Raw genomic sequence first — 22925 nt, 5'->3', positions numbered from 1 at the left:
CTAATGACTTTTCCGATAGGCATATCAAGGAGGAAGAAAACTATAAAAGAATCATGGAGGTATTAAAGTGTCTCTATTTACAAAACTGAGTCATACTAGCCCCTCAGCTTTAAACATTACTAAATTAAATTAATGTTTTTGGTGTTCTTCAGAATGATACTAATACTGTAACAAAGTAGATGGAAAGTAACAAATTACTTGAAGACTTGCCTCCATAAAACTACACTTTACTGTAAATGATCAGAATACATAAATATTCAATACAGCTTAGACAGTGTTATGACATAATAGGTGCTGAATAAATACTGGTTATTTGGATAACTGTAATAAAGCTGCAACTTATCTGAAAAATACTAGTTGTCTATTAGAAGAAAATTACTTTGTTGGCCATGAAAATTTAATAACAGTACAATTGTTCCACTAAATTGTTTGACATAAGGAAGTCTTTTAAAGCATAGGAGTGTATTGTTTTACATTTTTTTAAAATATTAAGGTAAAAGTTGTGGAGCAGGATGGAAAGAGGAGTTAGGGAGTTAGTTCCATAATAACAGTGTGGTAAATGGTCATTTGACCAGATAATGTTGTAACAAAGTTTCATGACTTCGGGATGGTTTTGTAGTGGTTGTTCATTTTGTTTTAGTCCCGTCTGACTCTTTGTAACGTCATTTGAGATTTTCTTGGCAAAGATACTGGAATGGTTTGACATTTCATTCTTCAACTCATTTTACAGATGAAGAAACTGAGGCAAATAAGAGTTTTAAGTGACCTGCCTCAGGGTCACAATTCTGATCCCAGGCCTAGCACACTATTCATTGTACCACCTAGTGGCTAAGGGGTTTTTTGGTTATACTGTATAATGGATGTATTGAAGAATGCATACTGGATTAGTTGACCTTATTTAGGTATTTGTATACAACACATTTTGGGAGAATTTTTTGAAGTATTTTGGTAATTTCTTGAATTTCTGATTTTACAGTCTTAGCTATGTCTGTAAGAACTTATTGTCTCTCTTTTACAGTTAGAGAAATTGAGGCATGGAGAAGTTATTGTTCCAAAGGCACACAGTGAGTCATTGTAGAGGAGTGAATATGATTTTGAGTTTCAGAGGTTGAATTCAGTTTATTGCCTGTGAGTTTCTACATAGTTGGAAGTATTAATTAGAAGTCTTAGTTTATTGATTGTGATTCTGAAATTCTACTGTCATTAAGTGGGGGAGAACAGAAAGTTGTCTCACAATTCTTTATGATTTTTTAATTTAGGCAAATTTTATGGTGGTTTTGTGAAGAGAAAAAGCAGGGAATAGGCAACTAAATTCATTATCGTTTTTGCACTTAGCCAAAATTTGAACTTTGATCTTCAAGAGAGAGAGGTAATACCATTTTATTGCTTATTAAGGTTTTTTTCTTCTCCAGCCTATTAGGTCTTAGTTTATAGTTATGATGTGAACTTTGACATGACTGTTACCTTTTGATTCCCTTTTGAATATCTTTTCACCTTTGGGGCTCAATTGTGTTTTATCTCTAGCATTGAATTTGTATCATCAGTTCTTTCTCCTCCTTATCATGCACTTTCAGAAGTCAAACTGTTAACCATTTTATTTTGGTTCTGTAGTGAAATTGAACTATAGGAGTTAGTTTTATAAATATTTGCATCACTCTTATCTCTTGTTACTTAAGGTTGAATACAGCTTTTAACGTCCTTGTCAGTTGTATTACTTAAAAGCTTAACTAGTGCCATTGTTCCCTTTGCACAGTTTTGCAGACTTTCGCCTGCTTAAATTGTCTTTTTCCATGCATTTTGCTTTCTAAAGTACTGCAATTATGTTTTCAAAGAAAAGATTAATAGGTGATTGCTGAGCTTTCTGGGCACCTGACCTGGTAGTTTTGTACTCTAGTCCTAAGAAGTTAATAATTGCTTTAGACCTGAGGGTAAATTCATGTTGTTTACCTTTCCTGCCAAATTGCATCCGACTTTTTTTTTAAGCTACTATGTAATAATGAAAAACCTGAACTTAAGGTTCTTTTTTTCCCCCCATTTAAATGCATACAGTAAAGCCTGGTTTGATTCTCTTTGAAACTGAAATAAATTCTACTTCTCTCCTTTATGTCATGGACCCCAAAAGATTTTGATTCACTATCTTTTCCTACTTAAAAACTAATGAACTCAACACCACAACCACCTTGTGCTTTGATCTCTCAGTGACAATCTTTGCAGGTCACTAGGAAAGTGAAGACTGATGAGTGTTCTCTGCCAGCGGAACAATTGAATGACTTTCCATTGAGCAACCACAATCATTGCTTTAGGCTACAGGTGCAGACAGTTTATTGTAGAGAGAAAGAAAAAAATCTTTGACAGTAGGTAGCTAGAGGAATAAAATGTCTGAATTCTGACATCTGAAATGAAGGAACTGTTGAAAGGGAATGGTCAAAAAGAATCTTTTTTTTTCCCCCTTTAATTTGTGCCTCTGGTCCAATAGAATTCCACTCCATATTTATCTTTGTAGAACGGTAATTTTTTTAAATGACCTTTTACCATTTGTTGTTACTTCTTGTAATTCTAAATGGTTTTCTCCCACAAATTGAAATTGGAGGTGATTTACTACATTAGATATTTTATAATTGTTATGTAGATTTTGTAGCCCCAACACTGTACTTAAGATGTAAGTATGAGGATGTGCATATTTATACAAACATACATTTATGTAGGCAGACAGTTTGGGGAAGATGAAAGCATGAAACAGGTTGCATTCAGTCAAACTGGTTATCAGAACAACCATTTTTGTATACTTTTTTAAAAATTCAGTCTGCTGTTTTTCAAACTGTCTTTTATTATGTAAGCACAGCCTGAGATTACCTGATCAACAAAGGCAAATAATAGATTAAAAAATAGCAGTAAATTAATTTAAACAGTAAATAAGATGGGAATCATTCCAAAGATATCCTAACTTCCTGTAAGGATAAGTAATAAAAGGAGAAAAGTAAGAAATGGGGAAAATCATTAGTAAATACTATTTTTCAAGAGAATATGCTCTTTAAATCTTAATGCTTTATTGTTTTAATTACCATTTTTGGAAATGTTGGTTTTTTTACAACCTCCAAAGAAAGCCGGTATGTTCAGTACCATACTCATTCGTATGTCTTTATAATCTTCCTTAAAATCATCAGGAAAATTTTGCACATATTCATCTTGAAGCAAAATTTGTCCTTTTGACTTAGTAATAGTATAATTAATTATAAGGAAATCCATGAAAGTGGACACACAACTTAAAATAAATTTTTTTTTTGCATCATCTCCATTGGATTTCAGTTATCCTGCTTGTGTACATACCTATCCATGTTTCTTAAAGTTGGAACTTTTCTTTATTATCAGCCCACAAGTATTTATTAAGCATTTGCTACGTGCCAGGCCTTGTACTAAGTTTTAGAAGAAGGTGATTAAGGAAGAAGTGGTCTTGCCTATAAATCTAATCTCATATATTATAACTATTATAAAATATTGCGTTGTTTTCCCTGAGTTTAGTGTACGGATGAGGTTTTTTTAAATTGTTGTTTTTTTTCCCTCTAGTGATTCGTCCAGTATTGGGATGCCGGGAACTTGTTTTCAGAAACCTCTCCAAAATTCTTCCAGCCATCTGTAATGATATAACTGACTGGGTTGTAGGAAATAGAGTAAAATCAGCTCAGCTTCTGGCTGTCTTGTTACTTCATGCAGAAGATCACATTACACAGCACTTAGAAATAGTGCTTAGAACCCTTTACCAGGCTTGCTCAGATGACGAAAAATCTGTGGTTAACAATGTAAGTTAAATTTTTTTTATCATACTTTTCCTTCAGCATAGAAATAAGTTTAGTCCCTCTAAACAATTAAATTTTAGAATGCCATTATTTAAGCTTTTATTTCAGCTGTCTACTAATATAAAAATAATTCATACACACATGCATGAAATTACTTTTTTAAAGATATTTACTTAGAGTGATTACCAATTATCTGATAAGATCAATCTACATCCATTGTTCTACATAGAATTTAAGAAGACAATGGAGATTAAGTGAAAGTATATCATAGTCTCACAGTGAAAATTAAAGTGTATTAACAGTGATTATTTTCCCTCCCTTTTTCCTGTCCTTTTGACAGTTTCATTGGTGATTTTGTGAGTGTGTAAGACAGAAGTGAACCCCAAATGAGTCACTTTTCCTTCTTGATAACGGGCTTGGTAAATTGAAGATTGGGGTACTATATATGGATTTCAATTATGTATTATATTTCTGTCCTCCACTCTAGTATTAACAATTGAGTCCTCAGTGTTTCCAGATTTGCAGTATTGATGGAGTCCTGGCTATAATAGTCTTGAAAATTTGGGCATATACTAAAGCTTATAAAAACTACAGCTTATATTATTGACTGCAGTTTAGCTGTCATACACACTGATACTGCATGATCTCTGTAGTGGGGTTTCTGACCTTGTAGTTGAATGTCTAGAACCAGTGAGCTCCATTAATTAGAAGACTATGCTGATGAGGAATTCAGTCACATGTGGACCAGTTGGTTTTTACTCTGTTCATAGATAGAGTTAGCTTCTGACTCTGGCAAACCAGCTTACAAATTTGTGCAATTGATATTTAAAAAAACAAAAAAACAGCAGCAATATATTATAAATGAATCAGTACAAATCTATTGACTACAGGGAGAAAAAGAAATCTCAAAACATAGGATATGCTGATAGCAGTGCTGACTTTCAGTCAGTCAGTAAACATTTATTAAATGCCTATGTGCCAAGTATTATGCCATGTGCAGGGGACAAAAAGAGACAAAAAAAATAGTTCCTATCCTCAAGTAAGGAATTAATAACATCATCTTTGTGTATAAAGAATAATTGTAATTAAATTGAAAATATTTGATTTTATTTCATCTGTAATATATATATCAATGAATGCATATTTCATACTCATATGAGTACCTATCTTCAAAGTAGCATTTTTCAAGTGATTTCAAATTTTTATTTGATTCAGAATAATTTGGAATGCAGCTATTTTGTCTTTCTAAAAATTTTCCAGTAAGGAGAACTCCAGAGTTTCTAAATGCTTTTCTTTCCTCATCCTTAAGAAAGATTACACTTAATAATGTAGGAAAGAATAGTATTCATTCCATTTGTATTATATTAAAAATAAATTATACATTAAATTTTCATTATATGACACCATAATCTCCACAATGGTAAGTATAAATAGACTGCAGTTGTGTCATTGAGAAAATGTATCAGAAAAAATTTGGACTAGTTATGAAGCAAGAATGAAGGATGGTCAGTAGACAGTTCGAATGCTGTCTTGCTAACTATGGAAGGTTAAACAACCTAGAACAAGGATTCTTAACCTCTTTTTTGTATCATGGACTCTGGTGGCAGTCTGGTAAAGACTCTGTGAACCTCATCTCAGAATAATATTTATAAATGAATAAAACAAATGACAAAGGATTATCTCTGCACCTCAGCCAGTTACCCATTTGGAGTAGGGGATATAACTTGTACATATATAGTAACATAAAGTGTGATTATGATGTGGTCAAGGTAGAGAACCAGACAAGCTGCTTGAGGAAAATTTGAGGAGGGAGAGAAATATTTTCAGCTGAGCTCTGGAATAGAGGGTATAGGACCTGACAGGGTCAAACCATGACAGAGAAAGAGGATTAAGAAAGGTAGAAATGATAGAGCATAGTCTACATACCCTTGATGACTTATGCAAGGGCATGAAGGCAGCAAATGGTCTACCAGCTTTAGAGAAGACAGCAGTATAGTTTTAACTGGCATGAAAAATACAAAAGGGGGAATAACGGAAAATAGGACTGTTAAAGGAGGTCTTCAAGGCTTCCTCCTTTGCACGCTGCCAGCTGAGAGCCTTGCCTCGTACTCTGCTGAGAAAATTGAAGCTGTTTGTCAGGGGCTTCCTCTATTCCCCTTCTCCATTTCATAATCCCTTGACTCTCCTCCTTTCTTCCAGGCTCTGATAATACAGTGAATCACTTTAACAAGGCCAGCCTCTCTTACGTGTATTTTTGATCTCATATTCCAGCAGATTACCTTATCAGTTATCCTTTCTCCCCACTCTAGTGTTCAGCCTCTCGCTATTTGTTCTTTTCCTATGTCTCCTAATCCTTGAAAAATAAAATCACCTTCCCTAGGCCCTGCCATTCTTTCAAACTATCATTCTTGTCTGTGTTACCTTTCTTCAGTCAGACCTTTATAGTTTAGCTTCTGAGCTCATCATTCAATTGAAACTGCTCTTTCCAAAATTACCTTTTAATCTCCAAATCAAGTCATTTTTTCTCAGTCTTCATCCATTTTGACTTCTGATTCATTTGACACTTTTATTTTTCATTCAGCAGAAACTACCTTCTCAGACTCCTACCTGCCCCACCCCAAGCTGAGAAGAAAAAAAAAAACCAAACCCTATTACAAACACATGTAGTCAGAACAAATGTCCCCATTGGCCATGTCCAGAAAACGTCTCCTTCTTCATTCTGAGGCCTTCACTTCTCTGTTAAGAAGCAGATTGCACGTTTTATCATTAGTCCCCTGGAATAGTGTTTGGTCATTATACTGATAAGAGTTCCTAATTCTTTTAAAGATTTTTTTCTTTTTCCCTATTGTCATAAAAAATTTTTCTCCTGGTTTTGTTCACTTTGGTGTGCATCAGTCCATAAAAGGCTTCCCAGGTTCTCAGAAACCTCCTTCATCATTTCTTACTGCACAGTACTGTTCCATCACATTTACGTGCCACAACTTGTTCATCCATTTGCAATGGATGGACACCTCCTCAGATTTCCTTTTTTTGCCACCTCCAAAAGAGCTATAAATATTTTTGTTTGTTCGTAATTGGTTTGTTTTCCTTAGGACTTACTCCTCCCTTAATTTCCTCCCTCTAAATCTCTCTTCCCCACTTCTCCCTTTTCTGTTTCCAAGTTTCTCTGTAGCTCAGGTCTTGTTATGAGGAATGCGTGGAAGACCTGTGTTTTATTAAAAGTCTTTTTATACTCTGTTTTAGTGGGTAAGTTGTTCTTACTGGTAAGTCTGTATCGTTTGCCTCCTGGAATATAGTTTTCCAAGTTCTCCATTCCTTGACAGTGATGGCTGTTAAATTGTGTTTAATCCCAACTGTGGCTTCTCAGTATTTGAATTTTTCTTTCTAGCGACTTGCAGTACTGAATTTTTTATTTGACCTTTTAGCTCTGGATTTTGGTTATGATGTTGTTCCTGGAAGTTTTCATTTTGGAGTTTCTTTTTCAGGAGATGATTGTTATATTCTTTTTATTTCCACTTTGCCTTCTAGTTCTAAGAGATCTGGACAGTTTTCTTTCAAGATTTCTAGAACTATAATATCTAAACTTTTTCTTGTCTTGGTGTTCAGATACTCCAGTGATTCATAATTTTTTTTTCTCCTTGATATTTTCTTTCCAGGTCAGTTGTTTTTGCTATGATGTCTTACATTGTCTTTATTTTTAATATTTCTTGACATCTTGTGTAGTCATTTGGTTCATTTCAGTTTTCAGGGAGTTTATTGCTTGAGCAAGTTTTTATACTCCTTGTTTGAACCAAGCTGATAGTTCCCCTTTTCAAGTCTTTCTTCCATAGTTCTCATTTCTTTTCCAGTTTTGTTACTTGAGGGCTCTCATTCCAACTATAAAATCATTTTATTAATTCTTCATTTCTTGTTTCATCTTCTCCGAAAATTGTAGTGGAGTTTGCTCTCAAGCTGTGTTTTTCCTGAGACTTTCTTTGCCTGTAGAAGTTTTGGAGTTATTCTCCTGTGGATTTGTGTCTTGAACTTCCTTGCCACCATAACAGCTCTCTTTATATCTTTTTCCAACCTAGTTCCTGACTTTAGACTTGATGGTAGAGCTGAACTCTGCTAGACAGGAGGGAGGGTTTGGACTGGTCCTGTTGGTGCTTTTTTGAGATGTTTATTGAGTGCTGTGTTATTCCAGGGTCTCAGGAACAGATTGGGAGCCTGCAAGATTTCAGTGCTCCCAAAGGAGTCTCATCCAGAACCAAGTCTGCTGCCCCTCTGGTTTTAGTTCTGCAGGTTCTCATCTGGAGTTTGGTCTGAGCAATAGTATATTATTGCTGCTGGACTCCACCTCTTCCAGTCAGCTGGAAAACTGTACTGATTTAGAGAGGGACAGAGTCATGGGCTTCCCTTGGGTCTGAGATTTCTGCCCTGGTTATTCCTCTGTAAGCTGGACTAGATCTTGGAACAGAGATTCTGCTCTGCTCCTAGGGTCTGAACCATACCCCTGCTGCTTGTTTCAGAACTTCCTTCTTTCTCAGCCCATGGTCTCTCTACCCAGCAACATTATCCTGTGCCTAAGTCTCCTTTTATCTGTCTGTCTGTCTATCTAGTCATTCATTCATTTCATTTAAAATAATTTTTTTGATTGCAAATTCTCTCCCTCCTGCCTTTCCCCCACCCACTGAGAAGGCAGGTAACATGGTATTAGTTATATGTATGAAGTAATGCAAAACATTTCCAGATCAGTCATGTTGCAAAAAAAAAAAAACAAAAACATCCTTCAGCCTGCATTCAGAGTCTGCATTTAGAGTCTGCATTCAGAGTTCATCAGGTTTCGAGGTGGATAGCGTTTTTCATCACAGATCTTTTGGAATTATTGTAGATGATCGTCTTGGTCGGAGTAGCTGTGTTTTTCACATCTGGTCGTCATTCCAATATTGCAGTTACCATGTACAATGTTTCCTTGGTTCTGCTCACTTTACTTTGTATCAGTTTGTATGTCTTACCAGATTTTTCTGAAACCATCCAGCTCTTCACTTCTTATAGCACAATAGTATTCCATCACAACATATACCACAACTTGTTCAGCCATTCTTCAATTGATGGATGGCCCTTCAGTTTCTATTTCTTTGTTACTGAGTCCCCTTCTCAGACTGGAAACTGGTTTAGTGGGCAACAAAACTGCTAGGTGGTACCTTTCCCCACTGTGGTCCCCCATTGTGGGCCTAGTGGTGCCTTATATGGCACCACATTGCACAGCCTCTTCCTGGGCAACGGAGAACTCCCCATGCCACTTTGTTCCTTGTCTGACTACATCCTGGTCTGGAAAAATGTAACTTTTTGAGGATTTTCACATCAGAATTTGATCTGGTGCATTTTCTAGGTCTGTTTGGAGGAATTGTGTGGAAGTGAATGCAGCTGTACTGTTTCCTACTGCTCTACCATCTTGGCTCTGCCTTCTCTTTGTTTTTTCATATAACTCTTGATTTTCCTCCTACTTTTCTAATCACTCCTCATTTTTCCTTCCTTTGTTATCATCCCTATCATGCCTCCTAACTATGGGTATTCTGTAAAGCTTTACCTTAGGCCCTTTTCTTTTTTCTTTTCTTTTTTTTCTTCTTAGGCTCTTTTTCTGTCCCTACACTTTTTCTCTTGGTAACCTCATCAGTTCCCATGGGTTTGATTATCCTAGCGTATTTATTAAGAGCTTAGTATATGCCCATTTTTGGGTGAGGAGGTAAAGGTTAAAAAACAAAAGCAGACCAGTTTTCAGCCTCAAGCACTTTATATTCTAGCAGTGGAAACAACATGTACATATGTAGGCACGTACATAACACATCAATAGGGAAGTAAGACACATAAAGCAAATGCAAGGTAATCTTGGAGGAGGAGAAGATGCTAACACAGGAGAGGAACAGGAAAAGTCTCATGCTGAAGGAAGCCCTGGAGCTGAGTCTTGAAGGAAATTAGGGATTTAAGCAAGCAGTGAAAACATTCCATACTTGGGGGACATCTAGTGCAAAGGCATGTTGATGGAAGATAGATTGTCATAAGTGAGTAACAAGTAGGCCAGTGTGGCTGGATCATAAAGTACATGAAGTAATGTGTAAGAAGACTGGAAAGGAAAAGATGGTGCCAGGCTGTGAAGAACTTTAAATTCTAGTTAGACAGCCATATGAAGGATGGAGCAGAGGGAAGAGAGGCATGAATGAAGGGGAGCATCTAAGGCTTATTGCAGTGAGATAGTCCATTTGAGAGACAACAAAGGCCTAAAACTGGGATGATAGTTTTCTGAGTAGAGAAAAAAGGACATAATAAATGAGAGAGATTTGGAAAGACATTAAGACTCAATAGCTAATTGGATATTTGAAGTAAGAATGAAGAGTCAAGGATGACACCAAAGTTGTAATGGTGCCCTGGATAGTCATCAGGATGTTCAGAAGAGTGATGGGTTTGAGGAGGAAAAGATAAGAAAGCTTTGTTTTGGACATGAAGAGTTTGAGATGCTTAAAGGATGTCCAGTTTGAAATGTCTACTGTGTAATTATTGGTGTAGACTGGAACTAAAGACGAAGACTAGGGATAGATCTGAGAATTGTCTTCATGGAGATGAGGAATTGAACCCATGGGTGCTGATGAGGAAAGGGAGGTTATAGAAAGAGAAGGGAAGAGGTACCAGGACAGAGTCTTGAGGAACATCCCCCCTCCCCATTAGTGTGCTTGGCATAGATGATATGATGATTCTGCAAAGAAGATGGAGCTCTTTCTTTTTTCTGGTAGGATAGTTAACTTTCTCTAAGATTATATTTTTTTGCATCCACTAATTTTTTTTTCTCCTGTAAAAATCTGATAGATGATCCCCCATCTTCTGAATTATTTATTCTGTGTGGGTATTTTTATTTCTTTTCTGGTATAATTATCTGCTTTTCAGCTAAAAAATATTGGTCTCCTTTATTCTTCCTGGACCACTGGTTTAATTTTTCTCTAAAGGACTGGGAATGCTTTTGGTGTTCAGTAAGGGATAGATCGTAACTCTTAGGTTATACAGTTTTCTTTTCCACTTGGAAAGGAGTTCCATCTGCATCATTTTTGGCTAGTTGAAAGAATGGACATATGAAGCAAGTGAACTGAGGCCTTCCAAATGGCATAGCAGAAAACTACTACAAGACTAATTTTTGGGTTTTATTTTTTAATCTCAATTATTCTTACCCAGAGGCCATATGTTTCATCATGTGTTTCATCATTTATTTGGAATTCTAATTCAAAAGCTATCTTGACAGTGGTATGAAGATGGAATAAGAATCAGGTGATTACATGAATAAGATGTTTCTGGTCATTCTCATGTTACTTTGAAGGTTAAAGGGAGGAAGAGAAGCAAACATTAAACCTAGGACACACAGTTTAGATTTATACTGCCCTAAAAAATATGTCCTTTATTGGTATGAATTAAACATTTTTCATAAAAATTATCTGATCTTGAGGGAAGACATTTGTCTTCTGAGCTTTACAGTTAAGGGCCAAGAAGATTTTTGCACATGTGCTTATCAATACCTGATGAGTGAAATCAACTCCAAGGTAATGCTGGCGCGTCCAGATGTGCGGAGTTACAGCGGACAGAATTCAGTCAAGAGCAGGGAAGGAAAACTCTCAGATAAATTGTTTGCTCTTTGTGTTTTCAGAATAATCCTGTTAATTTTCACATTTGGTTTCTCTGACAGTGTATAAAATCAGCAGAGTTGGTTGGAACATTTGTCGACCCTGAGGTGTTTCTGAAGTTAATCTTGCCAGCGCTGAAAAAATCACTTCGTCCCTCTTGTCTTATGGTCCTGGCTGCAGTTACCAGAGGCTGTTCAAGGCAATCCCTTAAACCTCATCTGAACAACATTGCTAGCTACTTGTCACAGACACAGATTTGTCAAGGATCTGAAGATGTAAGAATATGTACAAAATGGTGGGAAATGGGAAAATGTCAGGGTTAAGCATGTGGCAAGAAGTGTATGGTGGCATTGCTGTACATTTTATCAATAGGTAAATATGATTATTGGAATATTTTCGCACTGACACTGGATCTACATTGGGCCATCAGTTCTCTGGTATTAGTGAGCTTTTCATTGACATCAGGGTGCTTTTTCACCAGAGACAATGTGGTGTCCTAGAAAGAATAAAGGATTTGGAGTCAGGTTTGTTTTTGAATTTGTGAGTTGGGCAAGTATCAGCCAGTGATAACAGACAAATCACTTCTCTAAAACTCATTCTCTGCACCTGTTAAAGGGAATAATATTTATTTATTTATTTATTTTTAGTTTTCAACATTCCCTTCCACAAGATTTTGTGTTCCAAATTTTCTCCCCATCTCTCCTCTGCCCACCCCAAGACAGCATGCATAAAGGGGATAATAATTCTTGTACCGCTCATCTTACCAGATTGTTCAGGAGAAAGCTTTTTAAAAAAAATATAAAGTATTATTAAAATGTCAGCTATCCTTATGGATATATTGAAAATTCCGTGACTTTATCAATATAAAATCTATCCTAATTTTATACTGATTTCTTCAGCATAAAATCTAATCCTATCTCTCCTGTAACTTTTGGTATGATGCAAGTGAAAGAAGCCTGAATTTGAAATCAGGAAATATGGGTTTGAATCCTCACTCTGTTACTCTGTGTTGTTATGGACATTATCTTTTCACATCCCTACACTTTAGTTTCCTTGTCCGTGAAATAAGGGGGTTTGAACTAAATGACCTCTAAGATTCCTTCTGACTAGAAATCTTTGTGATTTAAATTGAAGACTGTCCACATAGTATGAATTGCTGTGTCCAAAAAGCTCTTCAACTGGTAGCCAGCTTTTGGTGAGAAACCTCTTCATCTAGCATTCAAATGAGAGTCCATAACCTTCCAGACATTGTGTTCTGCTGACATATCCTGCAAAACCTGAGGATCAACCTACCTTTCTCCAGTGAGGCACTGGGTGAGGGTGATTCATGATTTATTATTAACATGCATTAACATGTATTTATTAAGTACCTTTTCATGGTTAAATCACTGTAGCAGTCACTGGGATCCAGAGAAAAAGGAAACAGTCTCTGCCCTCAGGGAGCAACTCCTTTATCTCCACAACATCTGTGTGAAAAAGTTAAGAACTTACTTTCTTATTCACATTGTACAGGTAAAGAAACTTATACCTCCAAAATCTGAGCATACTCAAAATTACACATACAGCACATAGCCATAACTAATTCTTATTTGAACCACTAACTGTAAGATTAGGTAACAAATCTTTGCCTGTTACCTAGTCACTCCAAAGTGTATTCAATGTAAGTGGACCAGTTAACTACCACTTTTACATTATTTCATTATCCAAATTAATATGCCACCCTAATGAAGTGTTTAAAATGAGCAAGCCTGACAAATTAACCAGTTATTATAAAATTTGTATTTAGTTATTGTGAATCTGCAATACCTGAAAATCTGTGCTTAGGATCAGTTTTATAATATGACTTGACCATGTCAATTGAGCGAATGACTTGCCAGTTTTTCTGCTATATGGTAAGACTATGCCATATGCCATAAGAATTTGGCATTTGTGCCTGATTAGAAATCCAGTGTCGTTTTGAGACTTTGTTGACAGACTCTTGGATAAAAAGGAGTCATTAAATAATGCAAGGTAACCATAGTAAGAAATTCTTACTGACTTTTTCATTATGTAATGGTCATCAAATCTGGAGTACATTTTAATGATTTTTTGTTAAACATGAAAAGAATATTTCAGCCATGTAATGCAATAGCATGAATCATTAATTTTTCAACTTTTCTAAGATAGCTTGTCCTGAACATAGTGCTAAGTAGTGCTGAGGTAGATCGTATGATCTTGCTTTGCTATTATTTGTGGGTTGTCTTTTTGTTTATTTTTAATCCTTTGATTCTCTTGTCTACATTTAAGAACAGCAAATTCTTGCTCTTTCTAAAATGTTCTGAAAGTGTGCAATTTATAAATCTCACATGTCGAAAAAAATACCTTGCATTAAAAACTTTATCGGAAAAATATTCTTTCTATATCGTATTGGTCTCTCCAAAATTTAATCAGAAATTATAATCTTCAAGGTCAGAACATATGTTCTGTCTTCAAATCTAATAGTTTGTCCACTAAAAAACAGACCATTTTTTTTTAACGTGAAGTCACCTTTCTAAAAATTCACCTCATTCTTTCTATTTTTTAATAGAATTTAAATTTAAATAGAATAGGCTCTTCAGAACTTTAATTTCATCTCTTAATATGCACATAAGTTTTTGAAACTCAGATACTCGCAAGGAGTGTTAAGGAGACAGACATCTCTAAATATGGACATAAATGTCTAATCCATTTAAAATGAGATTTAACATTTTGCATGGTAAAAACAAGACTGTTCACATACCCTGTAATAGTTTCACTCAATCAGTTCTGTTTCAAAACTAGACCAAAGACATTCTGTAATGAGAATTTTTTTTAAAGGAAAACAATGCTACCAAAAATTTAATTTATTTCATGTAAGTGAACAAGAGCTTTTTGTAGAAAATTGAAAAAAGAAGTTCACATATGAAAACAAACTCCTAGTAATTCATAGAGATATATTTTAAATGGAGGACCCAGTCTGAGACCTCCTTTATTGTTGGCTGAAAGTGTAAGTGTTAGTAGAAGGCACTTTCCCAGGGGTCTGGAGCCAAGTCCTGCACCTGGGACTTAACTGAAGAAAAGGAACTTGATCTCCTTTTCTTTGTTGTTTGTTTAGGGACAGGTAAGTGAAATAAGGAAATTGTATGATAACATAAATATTTATTCCAGTTTAACTAAAGGAAAACAATGGTGGGATTTTTTTTTAACGTTTGCCATTACTACACAGATCTCCTTTGTATGTAGAGTTCTTTGACAGTTCCAAATATCTCGCTTAATCAATACACAAATAGAATGTGATTCTGTGATTTTTTTCAAAAGATATTGAAAATTCACTGATTAAAACTTTATTATTGCAGCTAAGAAAAACTGATATTTAAGAATATGTAATTATTGCTTTCACCCAAGAGATATTTTTGGATCTTTTTTCATTTTCAAATGATGATGTTCACCTATGAAAAGCTCACTTATCTTTGTGTTTTTATGCCTATACATATGTATTATGATAGGCATAAAGTATGTATATTTCATAAGTCCTCATAGGCATTGTAACTAAAGCCAACAATGGCATCTACTTTTTTAAAAACTGGATTTATTTCCTCTTAATTTATAATTTGATAGCCATTCAAGTAAGCACAACAGTTTTATTTATGTCAGAACCTGAAAGCATTATTGTCAGATGAAAGAAAATTAGGCAAGGTACTTGTGGGCAAATAATAATTCAAATGAAAAACATGGGCACATTTTAGCTCAGGTCTTCAGCGTTTCCAGGTCTAGTAATTCCAGGTCCAAACCTGCAGCCAGCCTCAACGTTCCTTATTGCATCGCAGGTCTGCTTTGTAGGTTGTTTAAGATTGATGTTCCATCCAGATCCTGGCCTTGTTACTTTGTACAGCACTGATTTGATGTGGGCTGTTAGTATTGATTTATTCCTGTATAATGCAGCATGCTTTCATGGAGGGAAATGGGCAAAGCAAATAATTTTGTGCCTACTGGGTTTTCTAATTTAGTCACCATGATTATTATAGTTATTTTGAAGGCAGATAAGTAACATTAGATAGAATGTCAGATACAGAGTCAAGAACACCTAAGTCTGATTCCTGCTTCAGACATTTACTAGCCATGTGACTTCCAGCAAAGATCCCTTCTGTCAGCCTCAGTTTCCTTATCTGGGTATATTATAGCACCTGCTTCATAGCATTTTTAGGAGGACGAAGTCAAATGAGATCATATATATTTAAAGCACTTTTTGAACCTTAAAGTATTATGTATGTAGCAGTTATTAATATTTTTAGGATAGAATTCTAGAGCAGGTTCAGATTATCTAGTTTCATTTTATGAAGGAAAAAACTAGTCCTTAATGAACTTCAATAATTGACCCAAAGCTAAAAAGCTAGTTAGTGAAAAAACTGAAACTTAGAATCCAGACATCCCCAAATCTTTTCCCCACTACTCTGTGGTGTCCTCCTTCAATCAGAAGCATTTATTGCACAGAATTTAATAAATAATAATAATAATAAAGCCACAGAATTTTAAGCTGGAAAATGACATTCTCAAGTGATATTATATAATTCCCTTATTTTACTGATAAGGAATCATTTTCAGACAGATTATGACTTATTCAAGATCCTATGGCCTAACCTAAACTGTCATACATGATTTTTAAATGGCCTAATTTTACTGCTTGCCCACTTTTTATAGAGCCATTACATGGAGCAGTTGCTTTGTTGTGTACAAGCGTTACTCCAGGTGGGTCAGGAAGATTGCAGAGAATCAAGTTTGCAGCTCATGGAAGTTTTGGTGACAGTCATGGCCGTCTCAGGTGCCTCAGGCCTTCGTGAAAAGGTGAGTTTAATTGAGAACTCCCTTCATTGTCTCTTGACAAGATGAAGCTTACTACTAGAAAGATGATTATTTCTCCAAATGAAATGGAACTATCTTCTAGAAATCTTTCCTGATCTTGAGTTTCAAGCCCCAGGCACACATGACTCAAACTGACTAGCAAAGATTAAAGAATTTAGAACATTTGGAATGAGTCACTCACGATGTGGCCTTAGGGTATACATAGATTTTTATATAGCCTCCAACTGCCAATTTATTTTAGTATCTAAGAGTGAAGACAAAATTAAATTGGAGTCTTAATTTTGGAGTCTTTTGCAAAAGAAACATGCAAAAAAAGCTGCTATGAACTTTATTCTGTACATTTATATTATTTCTCCCCTCAATTGTGACCCAGTTTTACAAAACATTTTTTTCTCCATTGTTTGTTTGTGCACAGATACATATAGACACACACACACACACACACACACACACACACACACACACACACACACACACACACACACACACACACACACACTAACTAACCTCTGAACTTCCTCCAGACTTTTCAGTTGTGTCAGAATCAGAAGGATTTACTGGAACAAGATGTCATCTTCCCTGGTTTAATCTTATGCTGATTTCAAACTGAAGAGCATATTTTTCCCTGATGTTTTTCTCTATTTCCTGACTGACCTTAGGCAACTTTTTTCTTAAAACCTGGTTGTTGTGCTATTAGCATGACAAAGTGAGACCTTCCCATAGAATTTATATTGACCTACTGTGCCCAACTTGGAACTTTGTATGTTAGGAATCTCATTGCATTCTCTTACCTGTTTAAACTTAGTTTCATTTCTGTTTTTACAAACAACCTTCCTAAAGGGTATATGTCTTAGGAGACAGGTTGTCACTGATAGGGCCATAAATACTGGCAAAAGATAGGCCCTGGAAATATATGATGCCTAGAAGCAACAGAGAAGGAAGTTGAACAGCCATCAAATTAAGAAGCAGGTTTTGAAAAACAGACCAGGTGAGGCCACCAAGGAGTTACCATGAGGGTGACTTGAATACTTCCTAATATTTTTAAACCCTGAGGAAAAGGTACAAGTTAAAAGGAGGCCTACTTTATCAGTTGGACATCTTTAATGCATTGCCCCCAGCTGTAGAAACTCTCTGAAATCCTTTTCACTATAGAGTCCAGGAAGAGGTGAAAGAGCTAAACAAAGGGGGAAAAAATCACTTTGGTGAATCTGTTGTTTAATGTTACTCATGAAGAATTTTTAAAATACGGTTTTCCCTCTCTTTGAATGTCTGAATCTGTGATGGGTTGTTTGGTTTGAAGATTTTTTGGTGGTGGGAGGAAGAGAGGTTTGTACCTACATCCTTCAAAAATGAGTTTTCTTCTGGTAGTTCTGTGTTACAAATTCCAAGTAAAAATGCTGCATAATACAATACTTTCCCACAAAATACTTTGGATTTGTGTAGAATTGCTATTTTTGCATTTTTTTATTCTAATATAAACAGCAACAAAAGCATTTCTACGTAGTAGAATACAAAAATTGGATTGTCTATGACACTGTGAACCTGCATTCATACCACTTGCTTTTTTAAAAGTGTATGACACATTTTATGCATGCAGGCAGCTGGTGCAGTGGTTGGAGTCAGGAAGACCTAAGTTCAAATCTGTCCTCAGACACTTCCTAGCTGTGTGATCACAGGCAAGGCACTTCACCCTGTTTGCCTCACTTTCCTCATCTGTAAAATAAGCTGGAAAAGGAAAACAAATCACTTCAGTATTTTTGCTCAGAAAACCCCAAAGGGGGCCATGAAGAGTCCCAACACAACTGAAACTACTGAACAAATACATTGCTGTTGAAGTTCTCCTGCTTGTCTGTGCTTCCTCTTGAACTTCTCTCTTTTCTATGCATACTAAAAATGTGTCAGTGGCCTCCTCTTTTGGCATCACTATTGTTGGCTTGTCTCTCTCCCTACTCTCCAGTTAACCCAGGGAAAGAAAGAATGAATAAAAATCTCTTGCAACAAATAAGCATAGTCAGGGAAACCCACACTGGCCATGTCCCCAGATGGCTATGTCTTTCTGCTCCTCTGTGACAAGGTGAGTGTCATGCTTCACTGTGGGTCCTCTGAATATATGGTTGGTTGTTGCCTTCATCAGCGTTCTTGAGTTTCTCAAAGGTGTTTGTCTGTCACCGTCCTTCTGTATATTGTTCTGGTTCTGCTCTTTTCAGTCAGTGTCAGTTTATGCACTACCCAGGATTCTCTGAAATTGTCTCTTTCATCATTTCTTCTGGTGAATAATATTCTTTTATATTCACAAACCACAGTTTGGCCATTCCCCAGTGGTCTGAGTGGCAATCTAAAGCACATGCTTAAATTTTAATCGCCCCCCCCCCCCCCAACCTCCTTTTAATCTCCCCTTCAGGATCAAGAAGTTTGTTTTCCTTGTGACCATTCCCTCTCCAGTATTATGCTTCCCCTTAATCGACATTCTTACCTATCCCTGCTTGTTTCTCTGTTTAGTTTGGTGTATTTCTAGCCCAAACTATTTGTGTGAATTTGTGTGTATTCAACCCCCTTTTGTCCCTTTCAAATAAAGGTGAAATCCATCTGATGCCTGCTTTCCACACTTTCTTCCATATTTATATCCTCTTTTCACACATCCCAGTTATGAGAAATACCAAGTTCCATCCCTTTTATCTTTATTTCTACTACCATCCCTTCTTTTTTCCCTCAAAAGCGAACCAATCTGCCACCCAGGACCTATAGTTTTCTTATTTAATGCCCTCAGTACACTTCAAAGACATCAAGCTTCTGAAGGGGGATACATTTCTACTTTCACTTTAAGAATATTAGCATTAACTCATTATATGGTTTTTTCTAATTACTCAAATAAATTTGCCATTCTAGCATTCTCTTGTGTTTATATTCCAAAATTCCTGCTTAAGTTTGGTCGTCTCATGAGAAATGCTTGAAAGTCCTCTAGTCCATTAAAAATCCACGTTTTTTTCTCCTGTTGGATTTTATTCAACCTTACCTAGTGAGTTATTCTTGGTTGTAAGCTGGTATCTTTTTCCTTTTGGAATATTAACTCCAAGATTTCTCATTTATAGTAGAAGCTGCCAGGGTTTATGTGAACCTGCATGTAGTGACTTGGCACTTGAACTGCTTCTTTCTGGATGTTTGCAGTAGTTTTTCTTTGATATTTGCATTTTGGCTCTGGTATTCCTGGAAGCTTTCCTTTTGGGGTTCCTTTTAGGGAGTAATTGGTGGATTCTTCCTATCTTTATTTTGCCCTCTGGTTGAAGAGATCTAAGCAATTTATCTTTTAATTTTCTTCTAATACTTCTTGCTATCTCATGAAGTCATTGATTTTTATTTGGTCTGTCCTGCTCTTCAGGGAGTTTATTTCATAGGTAAGGTTTGCCACTTTCTTTTTTAAGCTGTTTATTCTCTTTCCTCCAGAGATCATTTCATTTTTTATCTCTTAATTTCTTTTAGGTATTCATGTAGTCCTTGTGAAAAATCCATCTTTGCTTTTGATTCTGTGCTTGCAGTTGTGGATTTGTTTGTTTTTTCTCTTGGTGATGGTATTTATGATAATGTTTTATACTGGTCTTTGATTTACTCATCTCTCCAACTTTAATTCCTGACTTGGGTTGTTTTTTTTCCAGAGCTAGGCTCTTTCCCCTATTACCAAGTGAGGTGATTGGCTCTGCTTGGTTTTATTCTGAATTCCCTAGGTTCCTCTGCTGACCTCCATCTGCCCATTCTTGGAGGTTCAGAAGGATCAAGTCTTCATTGCTTCCTCTGGGGACCTTAGGGCACCTGAGTCTGAGCACCCTGGCACCACATTGGTGGTTGATCCCTGTGCTGTTGTTCCCCTTGAACTTCTCAGGTCCCCATCCTGGGCTTTCTCAGAAGATCGTTCCACTCTTGCACCATCTGGACACCACCTTTGTAGTCTACTTATTTCGCATCTCTGTTCATGTTGGCACTTGATTTGTGTCCATCACTGGACTGCTAGCTGACTTCTGGTATAGTTCTCAGGTGGAAGAAGTCACTTACTATAGTTTCTTAATAAATTTCTTGACCATTCTTTGATCTGGTGAGGACTTCGTGGTTTTGCTCTCATATATATGTGAGAATTGGGTAGTCTGCCACCTCTTCAGATAGCCATATTGGCCAAAATCCTGATCAATTTAGAACTGTAATAATCTAAGATGAACATATAATCATTTTAAAATAATATTGAGGGTGACTGTTCCCTTTTAAAATAAATTTTTATTGATATTTCTTGTTTTTCATCACTTAAATTTCCCTGTGTATTCATTCCTCTACCCCACATCCCAGAATTCCATTCCATATAACAAAGCATTGTCTTTTTTAAAAAAGAAGATAGGGGGAAAGAAAAAAAATCAGCAAACCCAATCAGTACTTCAGAAAAATTGTGCCATGTTACACACCTGTGGACCTCCCATCTCTGCAAAGGAGTGGGTAGAAGGTGTCTTCACCTATGTCTTCTTTGAAGTCAGACTTGTTCTTTGTCATTCTGCAGCTTGCATCTTTAGCTTTTTGTGGTGGTGGGTCTTTCCGTCTGCATCGTGATAGTCATTGTGTACATTGTTTTCTTGGCTCTGCTTGCCTCGTTGCATCTGTTCATGCAAGTCTTTCGTGCTTCTTTAGTCATCATAGTGGTTGTTTCTTTTGTTGCTGTTATTTCTTACAGTACAGTGGTATTCTGCTACATGTGTTCAGAAATGTGGTTAGCCATTCACCAGTCAGTGGACACCTGCTTCGTTTCCAGTCCTTTGCTGCCCCAGTGTTGCTATAAATATTTGGGGGCATATGCGGCATTTCCGTCAGTGACACTCTCGGGGTGTTTGCCTGGCGGTGGCTGGATGTGACTATTCCTAAGAAGTTGCATGGTGTCGTGAATAGGGCACAGGGCTTAATGTCAGAAAGACCTAGGTTTGAATCCTGCCTCAGACACTTAATAGCTGTGTGGCTACGATCAGATCAGTTCACTTCTCTGGGCTTCTGTTTCCACATTTGTTAAATGAAGGAGTTAGTCTTGATGGCCCTTCCAGCTCTAAGTCGGTGTTCCCACAATCCTTTGCTCTCACCAGTTTTTTTGTGTCAGTGTAAATGTAATATAATGTAATTGGTGTAAATGTAAAACACTGTCCTGTGTTTAATAAAGATGTGACTACACTAGAATATTCCCTAGGTTTAAAAACTGAGACTACACCAAGCTCTTATATTCAATAGGTTCAGGAGACGATGCACTTGTTAGCTCTGATGCAGAAGTGTGATGGCACCCTAGATCTCTATCAGCAGCATATGGACCATCTTATGGAATGGCTCACTTTATCACACCAGGATTGGAACTGTCATTCAGTCGAACTACTGCAGTTTGAAGTGGTTGTCACTCAGTCAGGTGAGTCTTCCTCCCCCTTGAGATGGTTTGTTGTACGTAGGTAAGATGTAAGATGTCAAGAAATACCTTAAATTATTATCACTCTTAAGTAAAGTTTTTCTGTTATATTTTACTTACTTCGTAGGCATGATTTATATTAATTCTGTTTAACATTTTTTAATTTCTTAAGAAAAAAGCAAACTTGTCCTTTTTGCTTGTGATGATTATCTAAGCAATGCTTAGAAAGTGTGTGATTTGTTCCTTTAAAAATATCAGCTGTTTCATGCTGAAGTTTTGTTTCTGTAATCTGAAAAAAAATGAAGAATGCAATAAATTTAATGTATTTTTCTATCATTATATATGCCTTAGGTATATGTTTCTAATGTTAAACCTTGAGAATATGATAATCTTTTACCTTATTTCTTTAAGTATTATCTTAAATATCTGCCTAACTTAGCATCCCCAACAAAACTGAGTTTATCAGTCCACTAAATTTTATATGTAAGTAGGTAGTTGTAGGAATGTTTTTTTCTGTCACCCTAATTAACTGTTCTGTTATAATCCAGCCCTGAAATTTTTGAAACATTTCCCAGAAATACATGATATTTTTATGGTGTTTTCATTGCATATTTAAAGTAAACACTCTAAAGTTTAGAACTCTCTGATGTCATCAAATGGCGTGACATAACTTTTTTTGCATGTCATATATATAATGTGTATATGTACTTGAATTTTTTTTAAATGTGTGTCAGATTTAATTAAAATCTTATCTTCTTTTAAACTGTGAGCCTCCATAAAGCTTTCCTCACTTCCCTGTTTCACACAAGTAATTTTCCCACCAGCTTTTTGAATTTGTGAGAACTATAAAGAATACATAAAATTCAAATATATGTATATATAATATCAAAATAATTTCTATGTCAGTTATTTTGGACAATATATGAATTAATAATTTAGAATTTAAAGAAGCCTGGGAAAATCTCTTTTTTAGAGAGGAAAATTGCCACGTAATAAAGTACAGTGAATCAGTGTTATATGTTATTGAAAGAGCTAGAATTAGAATTCACTTACATTTCCAGCATTAATTAGGTATGCAGTTTTTGTAATTTATACATTATTGAACATTAGTTATATATGTGTGTCTTAAGGGGGGAGGAAAAGGCCTTTGCCATTCAGAAAGGGAAGCCCACAGCAAAGCCCTCCTCTCCAGGCATTTCTAGTCTGAGGGGAGATTAT

The 22925-nt window shown here is 36.0% G+C and overlaps 1 protein-coding gene across 1 annotated transcript in view; it reads left to right on the top strand.

The window, feature by feature from the left end:
- The window catches only part of DNAAF5 (dynein axonemal assembly factor 5), a 58973-nt gene that overhangs the window by 14997 nt on the left and 21051 nt on the right, over positions 1–22925 (top strand). Inside the window, exons 5-8 of the mRNA XM_072597798.1 lie at positions 3565–3797; positions 11500–11712; positions 16133–16276; positions 21542–21710. Of these exons, the coding sequence (XP_072453899.1) occupies positions 3565–3797; positions 11500–11712; positions 16133–16276; positions 21542–21710 (759 nt within the window). The remainder of the gene's footprint in view (positions 1–3564; positions 3798–11499; positions 11713–16132; positions 16277–21541; positions 21711–22925) is intronic.

The sequence above is a fragment of the Notamacropus eugenii genome, chromosome 3, assembly GCF_028372415.1.
Source record: "Notamacropus eugenii isolate mMacEug1 chromosome 3, mMacEug1.pri_v2, whole genome shotgun sequence".
NCBI lineage: Eukaryota > Metazoa > Chordata > Mammalia > Diprotodontia > Macropodidae > Notamacropus > Notamacropus eugenii.
Note: the sequence above shows the minus strand (reverse complement) of the source record. Positions and strands in the feature narration are given on the sequence as shown.